Source organism: Meleagris gallopavo, chromosome 3 (assembly GCF_905368555.1).
Source record: "Meleagris gallopavo chromosome 3, MGAL_WU_HG_1.1, whole genome shotgun sequence".
In the NCBI taxonomy this organism is placed as follows: Eukaryota; Metazoa; Chordata; class Aves; order Galliformes; family Phasianidae; genus Meleagris; species Meleagris gallopavo.
In genome coordinates, this window is record NC_139406.1 from 15,106,393 (window position 1) to 15,125,703 (window position 19,311).

Consider the following 19,311-nt stretch of genomic DNA (forward strand, 5'->3'; position numbering starts at 1 on the left):
CTGAAACATTCAATTTTCAGAGAAGCTGATAGAATTACTATTAAGGTTGTATACATATAGGGGGAGAGAAATACTTTCACAGATAACATATTCTGTAGAAAGCAGAATTTACTGAAAACCTCAGTTTAATTTTTCAGCATGTAAAAAATATTTTTATATTCTGTGGTGAAAATCCTGTTTCTGAGCCTGAATTTTCAAGTGTATTACTATCAAGCGACTAGAAAACTGTTCATGTCCTCAGATGCAATGACTTAAAAACAAGTGTTTGAATTCTATGTTGAATCTATTATACTAAAAGCATTAAACTAGTTCTTGTATATTACAGGGCTCTGTTTGTCTTATTTAGACAATACGGTTGGCAGAGAGAAAATTTCTTGAGTTAATATAAGATTTCTGATTTTCACGAGGAATCAGTCCTCTAATGGATGTGTGATTAGCTCAGTGGACAGGGGATGAAAGAGAATGTTCCCTTTCTTACATGGATCCAAACTGCATCCCCTAAACCATCTGTCAAGTTGATAAGGATGGGAAGGAGGGATCTAGTTGTATAATGGAAACTTTGGTAGGTCTACTTGACCACATTTGAGGGTAGGTGAGAGTTTGTGTAGTTGTATCTATCGATAAGGATGCATTTGGCTGACAAGTAATTTTGTTTACATTTAGTCAAAGTTCCTTCATCAAGGAGCAAACCTTTCTAAAAGTGTATCCTGAGGGCTACCTATTTCACAGGTACACCTTTTGGAGGGAAGTCAGCTTCAAGTGTCTGCTGATTCAGCAGGGTCAGGTGCACAACCTTCTCCCATAGGAGATAAGTAAGGGGCATATCTGCTTTGTATATTTATATGCAAGTTACTTTTGAGGTTTACACTCAGTAATTGTTTATAATATTTATAGTCTATTCTAGTTGAGTGCCTGAAGGGATTTACTGTCTGAATTGAGTTTCCTTCCTGCTTCCTTCTACTCGCTACTTTTTCCACTATTTATGAAAGGCAAGTGAGTCTTCAAAAATTACTTGCTTAGCAAAATCAGAGGCTTTTCTTATCAGGAAGCCAGGACACTGGCAATATGTTCTGACCTTTATGTTTAAGAAAGGCAGGTACAAAAATGCCAGATGCTTTGGAAGAGAGAGGGAGGACAAACCCGAAGACTGCTGACAGAGAAAACTGATGTGCAGGATAGTGAACTTTCTTATTAGCATTCTGACCACTTGATGTACCTTGGGGCAACTGCAGAGCTGGCATAGCTTGAAGAGGTGTATGCCAAGGGGCCAGATGCTACTGCTGCAAAAGCATTCCCAAAGCTGGCATCTCTGGGCTGTGAAATTAATCCTAAGAGGTGTAGAAGGGGAGGACTGGTGTAGTGGGGTGAGTAGAGGAAACATCAGTGTTGCATGGAAATTCTCTTAACCAATCAAAGCAATTTGATTATTCAGACAGGTGCAAATGATTTAATATATTAAATTACATAGAAGCACAGCAGTGCTTTTTGTGTATGTCCAGTGCATACAGTGCTTTTGGAGAAGACTGCTTCCAGCTGTTCAGGTTCTGATTTGACACACAGCAAGATGGCAGGAGCATTAGGTTAAGAAGAATTGTATTGTATACAAAGAAGATGAGCAGCTGGATTATAATCAGTGCTTGCTTTCCTCTAGCTGTGCTTTTTTTGATATCTTCAGTGTTTTATATCAGTAAAGCATTTTTTTGTTTGTTGTATTGTTTTTCAGGAAACAGCTTAAGCATGGTTTAATGTTAGATCAGTATCTTCTCATATATGAAAAATTCCATACCACATTGATATGACGTCTTTAAAATAACTTAATTGCTTGAATACAACATCTTAATCATCCCAAGGACTTATTTTTTGCAGATAGCCAAGCCATGACTTCCATAGCTATAACTCTGTAGAAGATCTCAGCATTTTTAACATGTACAGTGTACAGCTATTAAACATGCTTCTCTGCTATATTAAAATGCAAGTTTTCATTCTCCCTACTCTCCAAGGTGAATTTGAGGTATGACTACCTTAAAAATTTGCATGGGTTTCATTCAGGGAAATATCAATCACATAGACTGAGTCCTTCCACATAGGTATACATCATGTACTTGTCATGGTGATAGAAAACTGTTCTTTCATAATGTCTTTGAAGATGTACTGCAAATTCAGAAAATGCCTTATACACGAATACTTTTTTCTTCCTTTTTGTGACTGAAGACACAGCATTACATTGCTCACTCTGTCTTTCAAAACTGATATTTCCACAAAACTGATGTTTGGATCGAAGTGCAACAAGTAATTTCTCCTCCCTCCATGAGGGTTAGGGTCCCTTAAGGTCAGTAGACATAATGCATCCTTTAAAGCATCTCATTCTTGTTTTGTTCAAATAAATGGCATTTATTTAGGAAAGTTGTCATACCTGAGACGTAATGTGCTGATATTACATTCATGATTAAATATGAGGAGAAAGGGTGGAACTATTGCAGTAGGAAAGAGTATTTCTAACAGTGATTACTCCCTTTGTTCATTTGTGTGAATACTTTGTGCTTCAGAGGAACCCTGATTTATCAGAGGCACTGCTAAATTCATTGTGGAAGATATTTCAGCCCCTTTATCCTGTGGGTAAGAATAAGGGACAGCATCTTCTGGTAACAGCTAGTGAGGTCTGGCAAGGCAGCCAGCCTTTTCCTATTTGGTCCCCACTGTGTTAGAACATGGGGATCTCAGTGTCTGCTTGCTTCTGGGGTAGCCAGTACAGGCAGGTGAATATGGGTACTTTTAGCCTATTGGTGTTAGGGAGGCAGATCACAGCACTTTCTCTTCTGCTTTCAGTTTTAAGAACTGGTGTAAACGTGTTTGAACAAAAGGTTATGAGAGCAAAAAAAAGCTATAATACCAATTTTTTATATTGAAAAAAAAAAAACCTTCACTGTTAGATGTATTAGAAATTAATGCCTGTGCTATAAAATGTACGTGATTTGGCAAAAAAAAAAAAAAAAAAGTGAGCTTCTGTTTTACTGAATGTACTGTATCTAAAATACTCTGCTGAATACTGATCAGGGAGGATGCAATCTTCTTAGAAGGCAGGCATCCTGCTGCTCTCAGGCTTCAGCAACACACCCAGAAGCTTTTAGTTTTTATATGAAAAGCTTACTGGCAGTGGCTTCTGTGCAGAAGGACTGAACGTAATTGGATTTATTACCCAGTGGGAAGTAGGTAAGGTCTTTAGAAGAAGCTAAGAGGCTAATCTATAAGATAATATATCAAAAGATTTATATATTTTTCTGTGCTTCCTTGTGTAAATCTGTTTGGCCTTTTCTTGGAGTTTGAGGCTTCATGTAATGAAGATGGAGGTCATGTCCAGGATGGGCAGAGGCAGTGGCATGGAAAGGCAGGGGATATTCCTCAGCAGGTGAGTGAGGTGAGAGAAACAGCACAGGGCTCTGTGGATGTCAGTGAGAAAGGCACAACAAATAGCTTAAAATAGCTGTTTTAATAAGTTAAAATAAAAGGAAAATAGTAAATCTGATGATTTTATCCAGCAACGTGGGTTGCTGGGTAAAATGCCTCGTGCCTATGTACGAGGGCTACTCTGACAGTAATGCCTCCAATTTTGTTATGTTGGCAACATCAGAGATGGGTATTGGTGGTATGATAGTAGAGGTTGAACCTTCACACCAGTATCTATTACTTTTTGTTGCTGTGTGACAGATGGCAGCAGAGGGGCAGTCTGACAAAATGACATCTGAAATGGACATGCCATGTGTATCAAGTAAAGGTGTGTCACTGAGTTCCTTTGTGAGAAACAGTGGTGCCCACTGACATTCATCAATGCTTGCTGAGTGTTTATGGAGACCAAACAGTGAGTGTGAGCACAGTGAGGTGGTGGGTGATGTTTCAGCAGTAGATTTTTACAGGCCATGTTTAAGTGTTCGGCATGAAGGATCATGGAGCAGAAGAAAACCTGTGGCACAACCTGGTGTGCCATAATACTGCAGATACCTAAATGCAGCTCAATGTGTGATATAGATCTGTCACACATTTCACAGGGATTAGGACTGTCTTGTATGCAGGCCTTTATCAGGTAGTCAGCATATGTGTCCTGTGCTACTGAAAGAGAAAAAAATATAAAAATGGTTCGTTTATGTTCCTTCAAGGATCTTCAACTTCCCTTCTACTGCTTCCTATTCCAAGGCTTCTGCATCAAGTCTGGCTGACTTTTCTCACCCTACCCCTGCAAGATCCCTGCTCCAGTTCCTCAATTCCGCTGAGGGCCACAGGGACCGCTTCAGTGTATGGCCTCTGCTTCTCTGCACCTCCTGCAGCAGTAGTTTGCGTGCAGACTCACGCTGTATGCGGCCCAGTTATCTTGTTTCTTTCTGTTCAGTGAATTGGCAGCTGGCAGTTAGCTCCTTTTCTGTCGTCTTTGCTATCTAAAGGATTTACATAAATATCCTAAGGCACTTTGCTGTTGAATATATGAATATGCTTCATCAGGGATGCTGAACTGTAGGAATAAAGGCTATTTTGTTTTTTTTTTGGATTTGTTAGCCCGGAATTAAACCATTAGCAGTCAGACCACTTCTTGTGCTTCTATTGATGTTCTCTTTCTTCTTTGTATGTTTGTAAATGTGAATGTGAAAGCCTAAGTGTTAGAAATGTATCAGTAACAATGCTTACTGGTAACTGTGAAGGTGTGTATTCTTCTTTATGCTTTACAGGACAAAAACACTCAGAGCTTAAAACAGGAGTCTCTTACTGCCCTTCTTACTCCTTTTCTTTCATTCTGTGATTTTTTTTTAATGCTTGTGAAAGCAAAAAGTTTGCAAAGACAACTGAGCACAGCCCTCCAGTTATACTGACCGATTTGCCCTCTGGCAAAGTAGGTGGAAAACCCAGAAACCACAAAAACCCAGCTGAATTTTAGGCAGTACAAAACTGAAGCTCCAGACAGTGGAGGAGTGGGAGAATAGAGAGTAGTAGATCTAGACAGTAGTGGGGACACTACCAAGTCCTGACCCTTATGCAGATGTGATAAAGGTACTGTGGAGTACCTTTTCTTTAAATAAGCACAGCTTTACCACACTACACTGTTGCCATGATTTTTTTCACTTCTAAATTATGTGCGTCTTCTGAATTATAAGAACTAAATTTCATAGGCCTTATCTGTTTAGTAGCTTAGCAGAAGGCATTTCAATAAATTGTTAGAATTCAGTCTATCCAAATAGATTAAGCGTCACCAAGTTACCCATTGAGTCGTTTAATCTTTGATATTTCACTGTTTGATCACTAAAACATATGCAAAGGAGTTTCTTGGTCTCACAGTATGTGCTTTCAGCAGATCTTTGGAAGAATACACAGTACAGCAGTTCTTTGAGCCAGCATATTTAAAGAACTAGAAGACAAAAATGGAGAAAATCAGCTGAATGAATATTAAAATTAATGTAAATGTGCCGTTTGATGAAGTCCATGGAACTGTAACACAGTCATTTTTCCTGATCATCGCCTCTAGTAGCATCATGTACTCTCTATTGTACAGCAAGTTCAATGGGAAGTAAGCACCATGGTTCCAGAATGTGATTTTTGAAATATTTATTTGGTTGATTTTTCCCTGGTTTGCTGAATGAACTCATGACTTCCCATTGCTTGCAATTCACTTTCTGGTGATTCTTTGCTCTTGATGGGGAAGTGGAAAGGCCTTGTATTATGTATTTCATTCTGCTTCTCCTAAAAGGCTATCCACGATGCCTGTGAAAGAAATATTAGGTTGATAAGATTAGGCTAGTTAATAATACTTAATATCAGATCAGGCTGATAAGATTAGGATAGTTAATAATATTTAATATCAAATCTCTGCTCTTGCAGATTGCTTTTTAGTATGAGGTTGTTATGGATCAGGCATAAGCATGCAGCCACTTTTGTGTCAAATTGAACTTGCATTGCTCACTATCACTGTCTTGCTTTCTCCTTGCTCACCTGGAGTATAATGAGATACTGTCTGTTGTGGGATGGTGGGAATGTATGAAGGCATCTCATAGGAGAATGACTTTATTTTTGAAGCCTGTTGCTGCTTTGAAAAGAGCTGTGAGAAAGTGTTGTTCCGTTACTGGTACATCTTTTGAGTAGAGGCCCAGCAAAATGACCAGAACCGTTTTATATCTCTGCTTTTAAGATGCTATTTTGCCAGCAGCAGTGATGTGGATCAAAATAGTAATAGTTGGTCCTCTAAGTACTATTTCAGCTGATTGCAGGATTGCTGAACTGGAAGCAATCTGTCCTTCTTGGTATGGCCCCCTCACAGTGGGGTAGATGGTAAACAGCCTGAATATATTGAACCACTTCTGTTGCTGGTTATTTTCCCTCCTGGTGAGAGCAGAGATTATAGTGTTGGCCCCTCAGTGCCCACATCATAGAAAAATGTGAGTCCCTGCCATGCAAGCTTGGGTTGCTCTGTGGGTGGGATGGTGCCAGATAGAATTTTGTTATGTGAGGGGCAATGTTAGTTCAGGGCATTTTTTATTTTTTTTTCAGGTTGTAATTTGTCAAAATGCCAGGAATCATCTTGAGAAGAGGATGAGAATCTGTGGCTGCTCAGCCTTTTGACAAAAGGGTTTGTTGGGATTGTTTGGCAGGTGGCCATCTGATGCCTCTTTACCTGCCAACTGTTCCAGGATTAGAAATTCATAGTAAAGCAGATAAGAAGGTCTGCTGTCTCACGTTCAACATCCTAACAGGCTTTATTCCAATTGTCTTTCACCATCTTGCTGGAGATCAAGGGGTTGAGGTTTAAGGAATCTTGAATCTTCTAGATCTCAAAATTCTTTCAAAAGGAATGTTTTGTTTTTTTCCCCCACCTCTAAATATGAAAAGTTGAAGATTTTAGTTTGTTAAGCAGCTACTGCTGCTGCTGGTGGTGGATGCACGTCATAGAAATGCAGTCATTGCTTTCCACGGGTCTTGTCATTTTCCTAGTGTTGTAGGATGCACATGATAAATGTGTGTGTATGTATGTATAATATTTATTTGTTAATGAGGAAAGTAGGAAGCAATAGGATGTAGATGTGCACGAGCTGACATCTGTGCATTGTGGATCATATATGTGAAACTTGTTCTGGAGAGATTATTGAATCTTCCTGCAAGAAATTAAAACTTCTCAAGCATGAGTAATCAATTTTACATGCAAGGACATTTGCATGTATTCGAAGAAAAATAGCTAAAATAAGTTCTTCAGTTAACAGTAATCTTAAAAAAAGCTTAGCATTTTTCTTCATACAAAGCATTTTTCTTCTGCATATGCATCCTTGGAGCCTTTAAGTGTTAAACTACTACAGATCCTAAGGGGTTACTTTTTTATAGTATAATTTTGGAAAATGTACTGTATGAAATAATGACTATAAATCACTACTCAAATAATCAGACATAATAAAATTAACATACTAGTAATGGAGGGTAAAGATATAATTGCAAGATGTCTCTTTTTGTTCCGCGATTTTTATTTCATAGGTTGTCTGTAGCATGCTGATGGGGCTGGTAATTTTTTAGCACGATGATAAATAAAACTTATTGGCCAAAGAGAGGTCCCTTTGACATTGTTATGGTAGCCTTCCTTCATCACAATCTTGCTATGAGTCAAATAGTTGAATTTATATAAGGCATGAATGATGTATTGGAAAGATTAATTTTGTCAGGTACACTTATAAGAAGGGTAGCTAACATCTCATACGAGCACTTGCACAATTAGCCCAATTGTTTTGTTTCATAATTAAGTATGTTTATTCATGGATGAAGCTGGGATTTTCCTGTTGGAGCTAGAAAGCTGATTTCTGATAAGTAATTTTTTTTTTTTTAAGGTTGCTTTTTCATAGTGCCATCATCATTTTCCGTGGAGAATGTAGTTCTAAATCTTTACCGTCTTTACATTGTGAATGCTTATAATATAAATAATATGTGAGCATTGAGTTCTTAGTTGTTTGAATTTATGGGTACGCTCTACAGTGAGTTATGTATTCTGTAATACTTTTTTGTTCAAAGAAAGGAGAACAAAGTTGAGTTGACCCACTGCATTCTTTTTGTGTGCTTTTGTTAATAGAATAAAACTTAAGTATTGTTGTGTTATGGAAATATACCTCATTTTACTGGGTGAGCTTCTCATTTTGTATTTAGTAGAACTGGATTTTGGTGATGGGTAGCTGGGAAGAACATATACACCCATAACAACTTCTTTGTTTCTTTGTAGAGTTCATTATCTTTTTAATGATGATCAGGAAATTCATTTTATTTCTATTAATATTAATGGCACATGTGCCTTAGATGACCTTGAGAATACATTAGCATAATAGTAGTGCCTCTGGGTTTTTTGCATACTAAAACACAAGGAAATAACTGATCAGTTTATTCTTTTCTCCAAAACTATCATAAGTAATAAACTGATTATTGGGAGTAAAAAGATGTTTAAGGTATTTATAGTTAAATGACTATATGGAAAGGTATAAAGTGAAAGATAAAAATACAGCTTTTCTAGTAGAAGCCTTTGCATTAAATAGGGTAAGGGTAAAACTGGCAGCAACAATAAAATTTGAATCGTAACATATCCCAAGATGGAAGGGATCCATAGAGATCAAAGAGTCCGTGGGCTCCTGGGTCCACACAGGATCACCCAAAAATCAGACCATCTGACTGAGAGCATTGTCCGGATACTTGCTGAACTCTTGTCAGGCTCAGTGCCATGACCACTGCCCAGGGGAGGCCGTTCCAGTGCCTAACCACTCTCTTGTCAAGAACCTTTTCCTGATACACAGCTTGAACCTCCTCTGTCACAGCTCCATGCTGTTTCCTTAGGTTAAATTGAGACAGTGCACATTGTCTCACACTTCTGATGTTTTAAAGATCTAAATAAAGCTGCATAATATTTGTTGCAGATTTAAAATTTAAGAATTCCTTACCTAAAAGTTAAGTTACCACTTTTTCTGCCTGCTAATCATGCAGTGGAAACTCCCAACTTGATTTGTTTCCTTGGGCAATTTCCTCTGCCAAAAGACTTTTAGTGAAACTGGAGAAATTAGAGATTTCTTTGGGGAAGTACCTTCAGCATCTTCTTACCCCACTTGAAGAATTGATTCTACACTGATTTATCATTAGCCTTGGTGCATGTTCTCTGGCTAAAGGGTGGCAGCCTTTGGGGTGAAGTTGAGACATATCAGTAAGTAAAGAAATAACCAGAGTTCACCCTCTGCTCTTCAATACTGTTTTCTAAATTCCCCTCCAAAGTCAAGATAATCAAACACTTACCATTGCCCTGTCATCTTTTCCTGCCCTGTTTCTTATATATTATTGAGTGTATTGAATTTCACTCCCTCTCTCCCTCTGCTTACTTATAGATACTATTGTTAGATTTTTCTAGATGCAAAACACATGACCATTTAAAATACAGTTACTTATTTAACTTTTTAAAAAGTAGGATGCACTTGTAAGATCAGTTTTGTTGTAGAAGACTCCCACACAAAAGTGCTATGCTCTGAACTCAAAGCAAACGGTAGCAAAATACTGCAAGATACTATTAGTAATGAAAATTCAGATTGATCAAGCACAGAATCCTTCTCATCTATTTCAGAGCTCAAAAGATAGTGTATATATTCTTGATGATGCATCAGCTATTTCTGACTGGAAAGCAGAAGTAGTCCCTGGAGCTCATAGCAAACAATTGGGAATACGTGTTTCAAGGCAGTGGTGGCATGAGAACAAAAGCTGCCTTGTGGTACAACTAAGTGGCAACCCAGGTGATTGCTGCAGATTAAAATAATAGGAATGAGACCCTAAGACCGGCTGTGGATTTGGTACTGCCTAAAACATAAATTTGGGATTTCTGCACAAGGCATGTGGAGGAGTGAGTGTGAGGGAGAGTGTCACACTGCTGGGCCACCATGTGCTGAGGGCATGGTGCTGTACCTCAGTGGCATTGTGGAGGGTGGTAAGGAGAGCTTTCCTGTAACTGTTGATCAGCTATCACAGCATTGTGATCCATGTCAGTGTGTGCCTGTGGTGCTGGAGGTTGGGGGTAACAGGCTGTCTTGCCTAGGAGATCTTGCCTGCTGCCATCCTAGGTTAACTAGAACAAAGTGGAATGGGACTTAGCTCCTGTCTTCTCTGGTCAGTGGGAGTTGGCTGACTGGCTTGCTTTTCCATGGTGCTACTTCCTGTAAAGGAAGAATCATAGAAATGATTTAGGGTGATGATCAAGCTCATTAAAATCAGATGTTTTCACCATACACCTCAGTGCAACCAGGTAACTCTAGTTCCCTGTGGAAGAGGAGACAAGCTCTCAGATTTTTTAGACATCATCTACTGCAACTGTGGAACCCGAACAATTCATTCTACGCTGATAAGCTTACGAACAGCTTACAACCATGACTAACAAATCAATTAAATGGCTCAACTCTTGTGTGTGCAGTGCTTCTTGTTCACAGCAGTGGTCAATAATAATGCACAAGGGAGAGAATTTGCATTATCAAAATAGGTGGGAATCCTGATGTTAAAAAAAAGTCTTAATGGAGAGTTCTTGGGGTAAATTAGTTAGCAGAAATGTTGACTCGTGTGGAAAAGAAATTTCCATAATTCCCTTATGAAGTTTTGAATACTTTTTGTTCCAAAGTCGTTTTTGATTACAAAGTAGTTTTTGTGTCTCTTCCTCTGTTTGTGAAAAGAAGCATTAATGTTAATGTATATTTGTTTTCTTGTACAGACCACTTTCTGATTCTGAACAGATCAACTTTTTAAAGAAAGCAAGAGTATATATTCAGCAACAAAAGTACAATGAAGCAGTAAGTGTCTTTGCTATGTATCTTCTAGAAACTTTGAGATCTGCTATATGTAAACACATTTCAATTTGTTTAACTTAAATGAAATCTAGAAATTACTTTTTACATCCTTCTGATGTTCATCTCACTTATCAGCAAAAAATCCTGTTGTATGTCTCTAAAATTTTGCATTTCATGACATCAGTTCTAGCAAATAATTCTGACTTACTCATTTTTTCCTCATAATTCTTAATCTTTTTGTTACCATTTCACAGTATACTAGCACAATGTTTAATTTTTCACTGTTAAAAGAGCTCATTCAAAGAGAAACTAAGGAGTGTAGTTCATAATCATCCTTTCTAAGCTGCTAGTTGCATGAAAAAGTATGTCTCGCTTCATCATAGACCCTGCTTTGTTTTGCAGTCCTCTTACCTGACCCACCTGTTCATGTTTTTTATTTCACATTTCAATTGTCAGAAACTGGAATCCATTTGCAGCATCATTCTGTGCTTCCCAGTTTTTAAATACCTTTCTAAGCATTTGCTGCCACTTGCTGAGACAGGGCACTTTGTTATGGCAGTTCCCTGTGTTTGAGTTTTGACACTCACAGAAATAATTGGTGGGGCTAAATGGTACAAAGAAGTCTTCCATTTTACCATTCAGTTTAGTACTGAATTCTGTGTTTAAAAAGTATGTGAAAAAAATTTAATCTGTGAGGTTGCTTTTAACCTGGCAATTGCATGAAAGAATAATTTCATGAGGTGCTAGAGTTCAGCTCTTTTTTTTTTCCTGCTTTCTCTCCCTTTCTCATGAGTGCCTGACCATTCTTTTGGAGAAGTTTTTCCTAGTGTCCAACCTGAACCTCTCCCGGCACAACTTAAGGCCATTCCCTCTCATTCTGTCTCTAGTTACCCTGAGAGGAGGCTGATCCCACCTCTCCATAAACTCCCTTCAGGTCATTGTATGGAGCAATAGGATCTCCCCTGGGCTTGCTCTTCTCCAGACTGAACAATCCCAGTTCCCTCAACCTCTCCACATAATAATTGTGCTTCAGATTGTTTATCCTAAATGATCTGATTTTGATGGGGCTTGTCCCTTGGAAGATTTCTGGTTGACATACCTTTTTCAGTTGATAATTGCTGGGAATTTTGTCCTAACATTGTGGCTTAAATAGCATCTATCACCTCACTTCAACAGGTAGCTGCAAGCAGATGATATCAGCACACTGTAATTCATTTATTTTGAAGAACTTTTTGCCCTTCCTAGAGTTGTGTGTAAGGCTTCTTCTCAAAGAAGACACACATTAAATATTACTGCCCTTTTCCTTGTACCTGATCTCTTATCTGATTGGGGGAGATCTGCTGAACAACTTCTCTTTTTGAGATATTCTAATATTTTGTGTGTCATAGGGAGTAACGACACATTATTGGTCGAGGTTTTCTCAAAATGAGCTGGAACTGGAACTCAAGCACTCAAATTGAAAAGAATATTGCTTTTATGGGAGATGGATGTGAAATGTCCACTACTGTGCCTAGACTTGAGAACCGTGCTGAGTGAATTCATAGACTTGATAAGTTATTAAAAAAAATAAAATAAAATTACTGGATACCTAGGCATAAAAGAAGCGTTGTCATGAATAATCAGATTCTTATTATTTACATCTTTCTACCAACCAGAGAATTCTTTGTGTTCACAAAGTGTTCACAAATTGCACAGCTGAGTTTCCCATCTTTGGAAAAATCACTGGGGTCAGCACACCCATGTGTGAGGAATTGATGCTCAGTGGAAAACCAGCCATCTTTATCTTGGTGTCTTCCTAGCCATCACTAATTGGCAAGGGAAGTACTGAGATAGAAAGACCTGTGATTAGACTGAGTAAAACCTAGCTGCAACTGCTTTCATAGTCCTCCACCTATTTAAATGTGGTACCTTCAGAAACTCAGGACTGCTTTTTTAATGACTCACCTGGGAAGGTCAAATATGTTCTAATGCTGATGGGAAAAATATGTGTTTTATAGTAGATGGTATTCAAGACGTGCTGCCTGCATAGCTTTCATCATCTCACCACTGCTGTGGCTCAGAAGGGTGGTGAAGGAGCCAAGTGATGGTTGATTTTAAGTCCAACAGGAGTCTGAAGCAGAGCCTACTCCAACAGTGTTGACCGAAACACTGCACCTGATTGCACACACATGCCAAGAGCATCCAAGCTTCTTGAGCTCCAGCTGCTGTTGGTTAGGTTGATTTGTTGCATGGAGCTTACACTGCTTTAAATTGATGCTTGCTTGTTTTGTTTGCCTCTAGGTATCTCTGTGCAAAACCCTGATTAACCTTGCTTTGGAAGGCCTGTCATATTACCATACTTATGACAGGTTATTCCTGGGCCTAAGCATTGCACTAAGTTTTGTGGGCTGGACGACTTACGTGATTCTGGTGATTATCAAGACTCACACCAATCTGATTAAGGCTACTCGGAATAATAATAAGGTAGGTTGGAAATTTGCAGAGATTTCTGTTTTCAGCATGTATGCTGGGTCTCTTTGTGCAGGAGACCAAACTGCACACCTTCCACTTCTCAATTCTCTTGACTGCACATGGAAACTGGGAAGCCATGGAGCTTGATGCTTTCATCCTGCCTGGTGTTACTACTTGGTCCTTTAGAATTAGAATCAATAAATCACAATGTGCATTACTGTGTTTTCTGAGTTTCTTTCCTACAATTACGCATTTTACTAAATGCCAATGCAGATGTAATAATTTAAAACTATTAGAGAGTCTATCTTTATTACAATTAATGCTAATAATTAATTTCCAGCACTCTATAATAATAATATTTTTTTACAATAATAGAGACTTTGCACTTCCATTTTGATTTTTGCTCTCTAGTGTAAGGCCCAAAATTTGCATGTAAATTTTCTTCCTGTCCTCTGTGCCAGTGAGTAGTCAGCCTTCAGATTCCAAGTGGTTCCATGATGGCATTTTTTAAAATTCATAACTTATTTTAATAGAAAAGTGAACTGTGATTTCACAGATCAGCTTACTCTTTTATTTATAATTTGCAAGAGTAAAGCAGAAGGCATAAAAGCTGAAAGAAACTTTTTTTGACAAGATTGATGGCTTGATTTTTCACTATGTACAAAATCCTAGGAAATTCATTTTTGTTTCAGTCATTTATCAGTAAAGACATACTTTGAGAATGTGAACAGGCAAAATGCTAGCATTTCACTAGGGCAGGATTAAAGCCCTAGGAAAAAAAAAATAAACCCTTCCAGGCTTCAGAACAAGCTGAATTGTTTAATTTGGTAATATAAATAAGAAGGTACACTCACTTAGCATCTTTACTGCCTTTGGTATGTTACTCTGAGAAAATTTCTATCGTGCTATCTTGGTGTTTTAACAACAGGCTGAAATGAGAAAGTCTCGGCCGTTAGTGAAAGTTATCAAACAAAATTGAATTGGAAAATATTCATAAGTGTTGTGCATGGCTTAGGATTTCTTTCATCAAATAAATGAGAAGAAATAGTTCAGAGTGCTTGTTACGTGTTAGATATGAAATAAATCATTACAAAAAGTAGACTGAATGTGAATAAATTAAGTTAAACCATGATGTTTTTAGTCATAGTAAAATTTTTAATTCTAAAGTAATTTGATACCTACCACTTTTGAGATTTCGCTGAAGACAAGCATTGTGCCAGTAGTACTGGTGGAAAAAAGAGAATGTTGTGTATAGAATTTTCTTTATGCAGTTTCAGCAACAGACCCTTTTCTGTAGAAGCATATTTTTTTCAATGTTGCTGTATGCTTAGGGAGTCGCAGTACGAGACCAATACTTCTTACATGGAAGTTATTTGGTTTATAGATAATAGTGGAGCTACTTAAAGAATATTGCTGAGAAACTAATCTACCACTGACAGTCTTCTGCAAAGCACAGCCTTATAAAATCTGGTAGCAGCCTTTGAATAATGAAACTTCATATCCTGTATATATCATCTATAAAAGTTTGTGGCTTCTTGCGCTACTTATGAAAAAACATTTCTTTCTTTTAGAATAGCGTGTTGATTTTCTTAGCAAGAAGCCCAACCTTTTAATCTGCTTTTAAACATTCAGGGAAAATGCAAATCTGATTTCCATCTTCAGTGCATGACCAATTATTGGATTGTATAATCTTTGCTTCTGTATGAAATAAAATGTTGATTGTGTTTACTCATTCAACAATAAATTATGTTGTGTGTCTATCATAACTATACATATTCATTTTGCCTACATGACTGCAAATGTAAAGTTTAAAACTAATAAAACAAAATTGCATTAGATCAGCTTTCTATATGACATTTTTTTCCTTAATGGCATATCTTAGCAGAAATTTTATTTTAAAAATCATTTAGAACTTGCATTTGCTGTCAGTTTAGATCAGGACAGTTTTATATCAGTTACAGTAGGGAAAACCAAAAACTGCTAACTCATCAATGTGACCTGCTAATTGAGTGTCTTGTCGTCTTCAGCATATTTAACATAGTCACATACCTTCCTAAACAGCTCATTCTAAGAAACTGATCATACAGAAGAAAGTAGTTCCTTAAGTCATTGCCTATACATTATGCTCGGGGCTGCTGTTACTAAAGCTGCCTTTGCTACCTCAAATTGGAATACTGAAAGATAGAATCCTTTAAAATTGTACGTAATCTTCCCTTACCTCAGTGTCCCTACATAAGGAAATGTGGTTCAGCGGCCTAATGAAAGGTGGATGGATTGACTGTTTAATGCTCCTCTTTGTACAAGTGGGAGGTTGCAGCTAACTGATGTTTAGTCCCCATCAGTCTCCATGGGCTCTTCAGCAGCCGCCCTGTTTTTGCATCAGGAAAAGTTGGGTTGACTGATGGAGCACCTCCTGTGCTGCTGTCCTAGCATTTGTCTCTGTTTTGTTTGCAGCAAATGGAATTTGAGGCTAGTTTAGCTTAATGTCCAAAGATGGAAAAAACTCCTGTAACTTAGAGGAGTTCAGCTGTGGAAGGCTAGTGGCAAGATACCTTCAGTAGTTGTCCCTAAATCCTGAAGAGTTTATTTTTTTAATGCTATTATCTTGAACTCAAGAGGTTATGCTCCAAGGCTCTTTTTAGAACCTAAATTTAAGAGTTGATTTTTTTCCAAGGCAAAGGATTCTGTCTTCCATTGGACTTCAAGCATCTGTTGAACATATAAAACACTGCATGCATTAGGCTTCCAAGTGCTACAAGTGGACTTCACCTGTGCAGAGCTTACTGCAGAATCTTATGTAGAGAAATATTTCAAGAATTTCAAATCCTACTGTCAGTTTTTGTATTTTGCTGGAGATAGCATCCAGAGTTGTGTTCACAGTCACAAGGCAGCTTGAGCAGCATTTTAGCATAACGTTTGCTTTAGGGTGTAACTTGCAAGTGTAAAATAGTGTGTTGTTTAAACCATTTTACTGCTGTTTCAGCAATGTTTGCCAAACTGTTTGTTTTTCAGGAATCTACTGGTCCCTTGTATGGTTTTACATTTGTTGGGATGATAATAGCTTTTTTCCTGTTGATTCAAACAAGCCCTTGGACGTACTATGTGTACTGTCTGTTGCCAGTACCCATATGGTATGCAGTTGTGAGAGAGTGAGTACAGAATACGTTTTACAAAGAATGATTTATAAAACCAGATCTGTGTTTCCTTTTTGTTGACAATTAAAATATTCCTTGTAAATTTTGGAGAAAATAGTTACAGTTTTATTAAAATTGCTGAAATGTTTTCTGAGGTATTCCAAGGTACTCTGGTTTGTATTTCACTTGATGTGTTGAGCAGTTTCCAAACAGATTAATACAACTGCCAGTTCTAAAGATAGTTTTCCTATTAAGAAACATAAGTTCATGTCTTTCCAATATGTTTTCAGTGCTCTGGTAACTGAAGCAAATGGGTGTTAAAAACTTGGGCAAATTACTTGTAGAGCTGACTGGCTTTGTAAAACAGGGTGGGTTGTTCCCTTTCTTTCAATTATTTTTAGATAGTGTGATCCTGCAAAGTGTTTGGTATGTGAACAACATTTGCTTTTGAAGAGGATGTGCCAGCCATGTTGAGCGTTGTGCTCTGGTATCAAAACAAACTTGTCTCGCTTGGCTCTCCTTTAACTTGACTGAATGCTCCACATCCGAAAAGATTTGTTATTTTCTGATTTCTATTGCTTCCATAATCCACTGGCAATTCTGTAGATACCAGCTAGGTATTATTCAGGGAAAATGAGACCAACTGCAGTTAGATAATGAGCTGCCTCATAAAACACTGGAAGAGCTAACTGGGGATTTTTTTTTTCTGTCTAAAGCTTGTGAATGTTTCATCAGTTATGGCTGACATTAAGCACAGCATAACCAAAAATGTTCATAAACTCAGAGTCAATTTGGATAAAGAGAGATCTGAAGTTTGTCCAAATACTCACAAAGATATGCCAGAAATGGGAGGGAAAAAAACCTGAAAGGTTTTATTGTAGGTTTTGTATCAAATTCAACTGGGCAGAAGGCGCCTCAGGCCATCACTCAGGCTGTCTCCTAGCTGCAGGCAGGATCAGTGATACCTTAATCATTTCTTGTGCTCTGAGCCTTCACCCCTGCCTTTCAAAGCTGAAATTCTGTATTATTTCTGTTGTATTAAAACAATCATTGTCTTGTTCCATTGTTTTGAACAGACTTCGTGTTATTCAAGACCCTGCTGCAAATCTCTGGTCATTTCCTATTGGTCAGTCTCTGGGCTTCCTGTTGATTTGTATACTGGGAATTGAACTACTAGTAAGTATTTTATTCATATGTATCAATGGAGTATCTCATTGCTAGCATTTTATCTTTTTGAAGAATTGTAAATTTTATTTAATGTGTGTGGTTTCAGTCTTATGTTGGATTTTCTGTTAGGTTTTCAGCTTTTTCTACCGCTCTACACTTACTGTGGGTCTTCTTGTCTTTGCTGGCTGGCCAGTGATCACACAGCTGTGGATTCAAGCAAAGGTACTGCATTTGCTTTGCTTAACAACAACACCAAAAAAACATTTAATAAGGATGTTGAGTTTAATCTCTTCTGATTCTTGTTCAGTTATGCACTTACTCTGTTCTCTGTTGTCAGCAGCATGTAGCAAAGCAAAGGAATTTAATATGATCTGGATAGATTCCTCGTAGGTTAGACAAGCAAGAATGCAGCTTAGGTATCAAAACTGATTTGTCTGATATTGTGACTGACAGCTGACATTCTAGTGTGGTGTTTTTATGCAAGAACAGTTGTAATCCAGAAAGTCTGACAACTTTCTAGATTTTTTTCTGAAGTCCTCTATCACAGTTGTCAGATATCATGCTGCTGTCCTTGTTTCAGGATAGCAGAGTTAACTATTTGTTTACTGTTGTTAGTGATAAATAAGAAAAATGATTAGCTTAAAATCAAATGAAATGTACATTGTTTGTTGAATTGCCGCAGTGACAAAAGCGATGACGTGCACAATCAGTGAAAACTTTCTACCATTTTAGAAGTAACTGAAAAATGCTTCTCGTGTCTTTGTTGTCTGCAGTCAGCTGGCATATATTGTTCCTCAGAGGCAGCTTCCTAAACCATTTTTCACAGGAACAAATTCCACTTTGGTAGATATGGATGTGAAGTGGCACAGTCTTTAATATGAGACAGTTGTTCCATTTGTTCGTTTAAATTCTTACTTCACAGACTACCTAAAACCTAGAGGTCTGGGAAAGAATTAGCATTTTAATTGAAATAGCAATTTGGATAAAAATTTAAAATCCTGCTTTGCAAGAACTTTTGAGATGTAAATTTGTACTTGCTTATTTATCCTTTTTTAATTGTATTTGAGTAATCAAGTAGCATGTCTTGAAGTGGAAGAGGCATAGTGTAGCACCAAAAATATCCTTTTAAAGTCTAGCATCTGACTTGAGGTAGAAAACTTTAAGTGATGTAGCTCTTGCTGACTTTATTGAGAACAAAATACCTGGGATTCTTTCCCCATAGCATTGTCTTCAATAGTATTTTGACACTGTGGAAATGAGATTATTTTCTATTAAATTGAAGAGCTGTAATATGAATGACTTTGTACCCCTTTTCAGTTCATTTTATTAATGATAGATACAGGGTGGGGGGGGATATCTGTTGGGAGGTGCTCATAGCAGTTGTTAGTTCACTGTACATTTATTTTCTGTTTAGACAATGGTCTGTCCAGGTGACTTCAAAATATCCCACATTTCTTTCTTTCCTTTAGAGAACAACATTGATCTGGACTCTTCTGTGTGTGCTCCTGGCAGTATTTCCTTTAATGCCTGTTGTAGGAAGAGAACCAAACATTCCTCTGGTGTAAGGATTTCATCTTGTTCTTTAAACTTTTCATTTCCCTCTTTGATATTCAAAATTTAGGCTGACTTGATATATGCAAGGAATTATATTATTGAAAGCTGGCTGAGACAGGTATTGAAATTCAGAATTTAAATAACTTGATTATAGAGACCTCAGTTATTCACTAATGTGAATGAGAAGAGACTTTTAA

At 37.6% G+C, this 19,311-nt stretch overlaps 1 protein-coding gene across 8 annotated transcripts in view; it reads left to right on the plus strand.

The window, feature by feature from the left end:
* Positions 1–19,311, plus strand: part of PIGN (phosphatidylinositol glycan anchor biosynthesis class N) — a 99,913-nt gene that overhangs the window by 46,207 nt on the left and 34,395 nt on the right. For all 8 annotated transcript variants that reach the window (XR_002113027.3, XM_019613793.3, XM_085220335.1 and 5 more), the window contains 6 exons: positions 10,733–10,811; positions 13,089–13,271; positions 16,272–16,408; positions 17,470–17,569; positions 17,690–17,782; positions 19,030–19,121. Coding sequence is in view for 7 of the 8 variants with exons in the window: in XM_019613793.3 (XP_019469338.1) it covers positions 10,733–10,811; positions 13,089–13,271; positions 16,272–16,408; positions 17,470–17,569; positions 17,690–17,782; positions 19,030–19,121 (684 nt within the window). In the remaining variant the exon portion in view is untranslated. The remainder of the gene's footprint in view (positions 1–10,732; positions 10,812–13,088; positions 13,272–16,271; positions 16,409–17,469; positions 17,570–17,689; positions 17,783–19,029; positions 19,122–19,311) is intronic.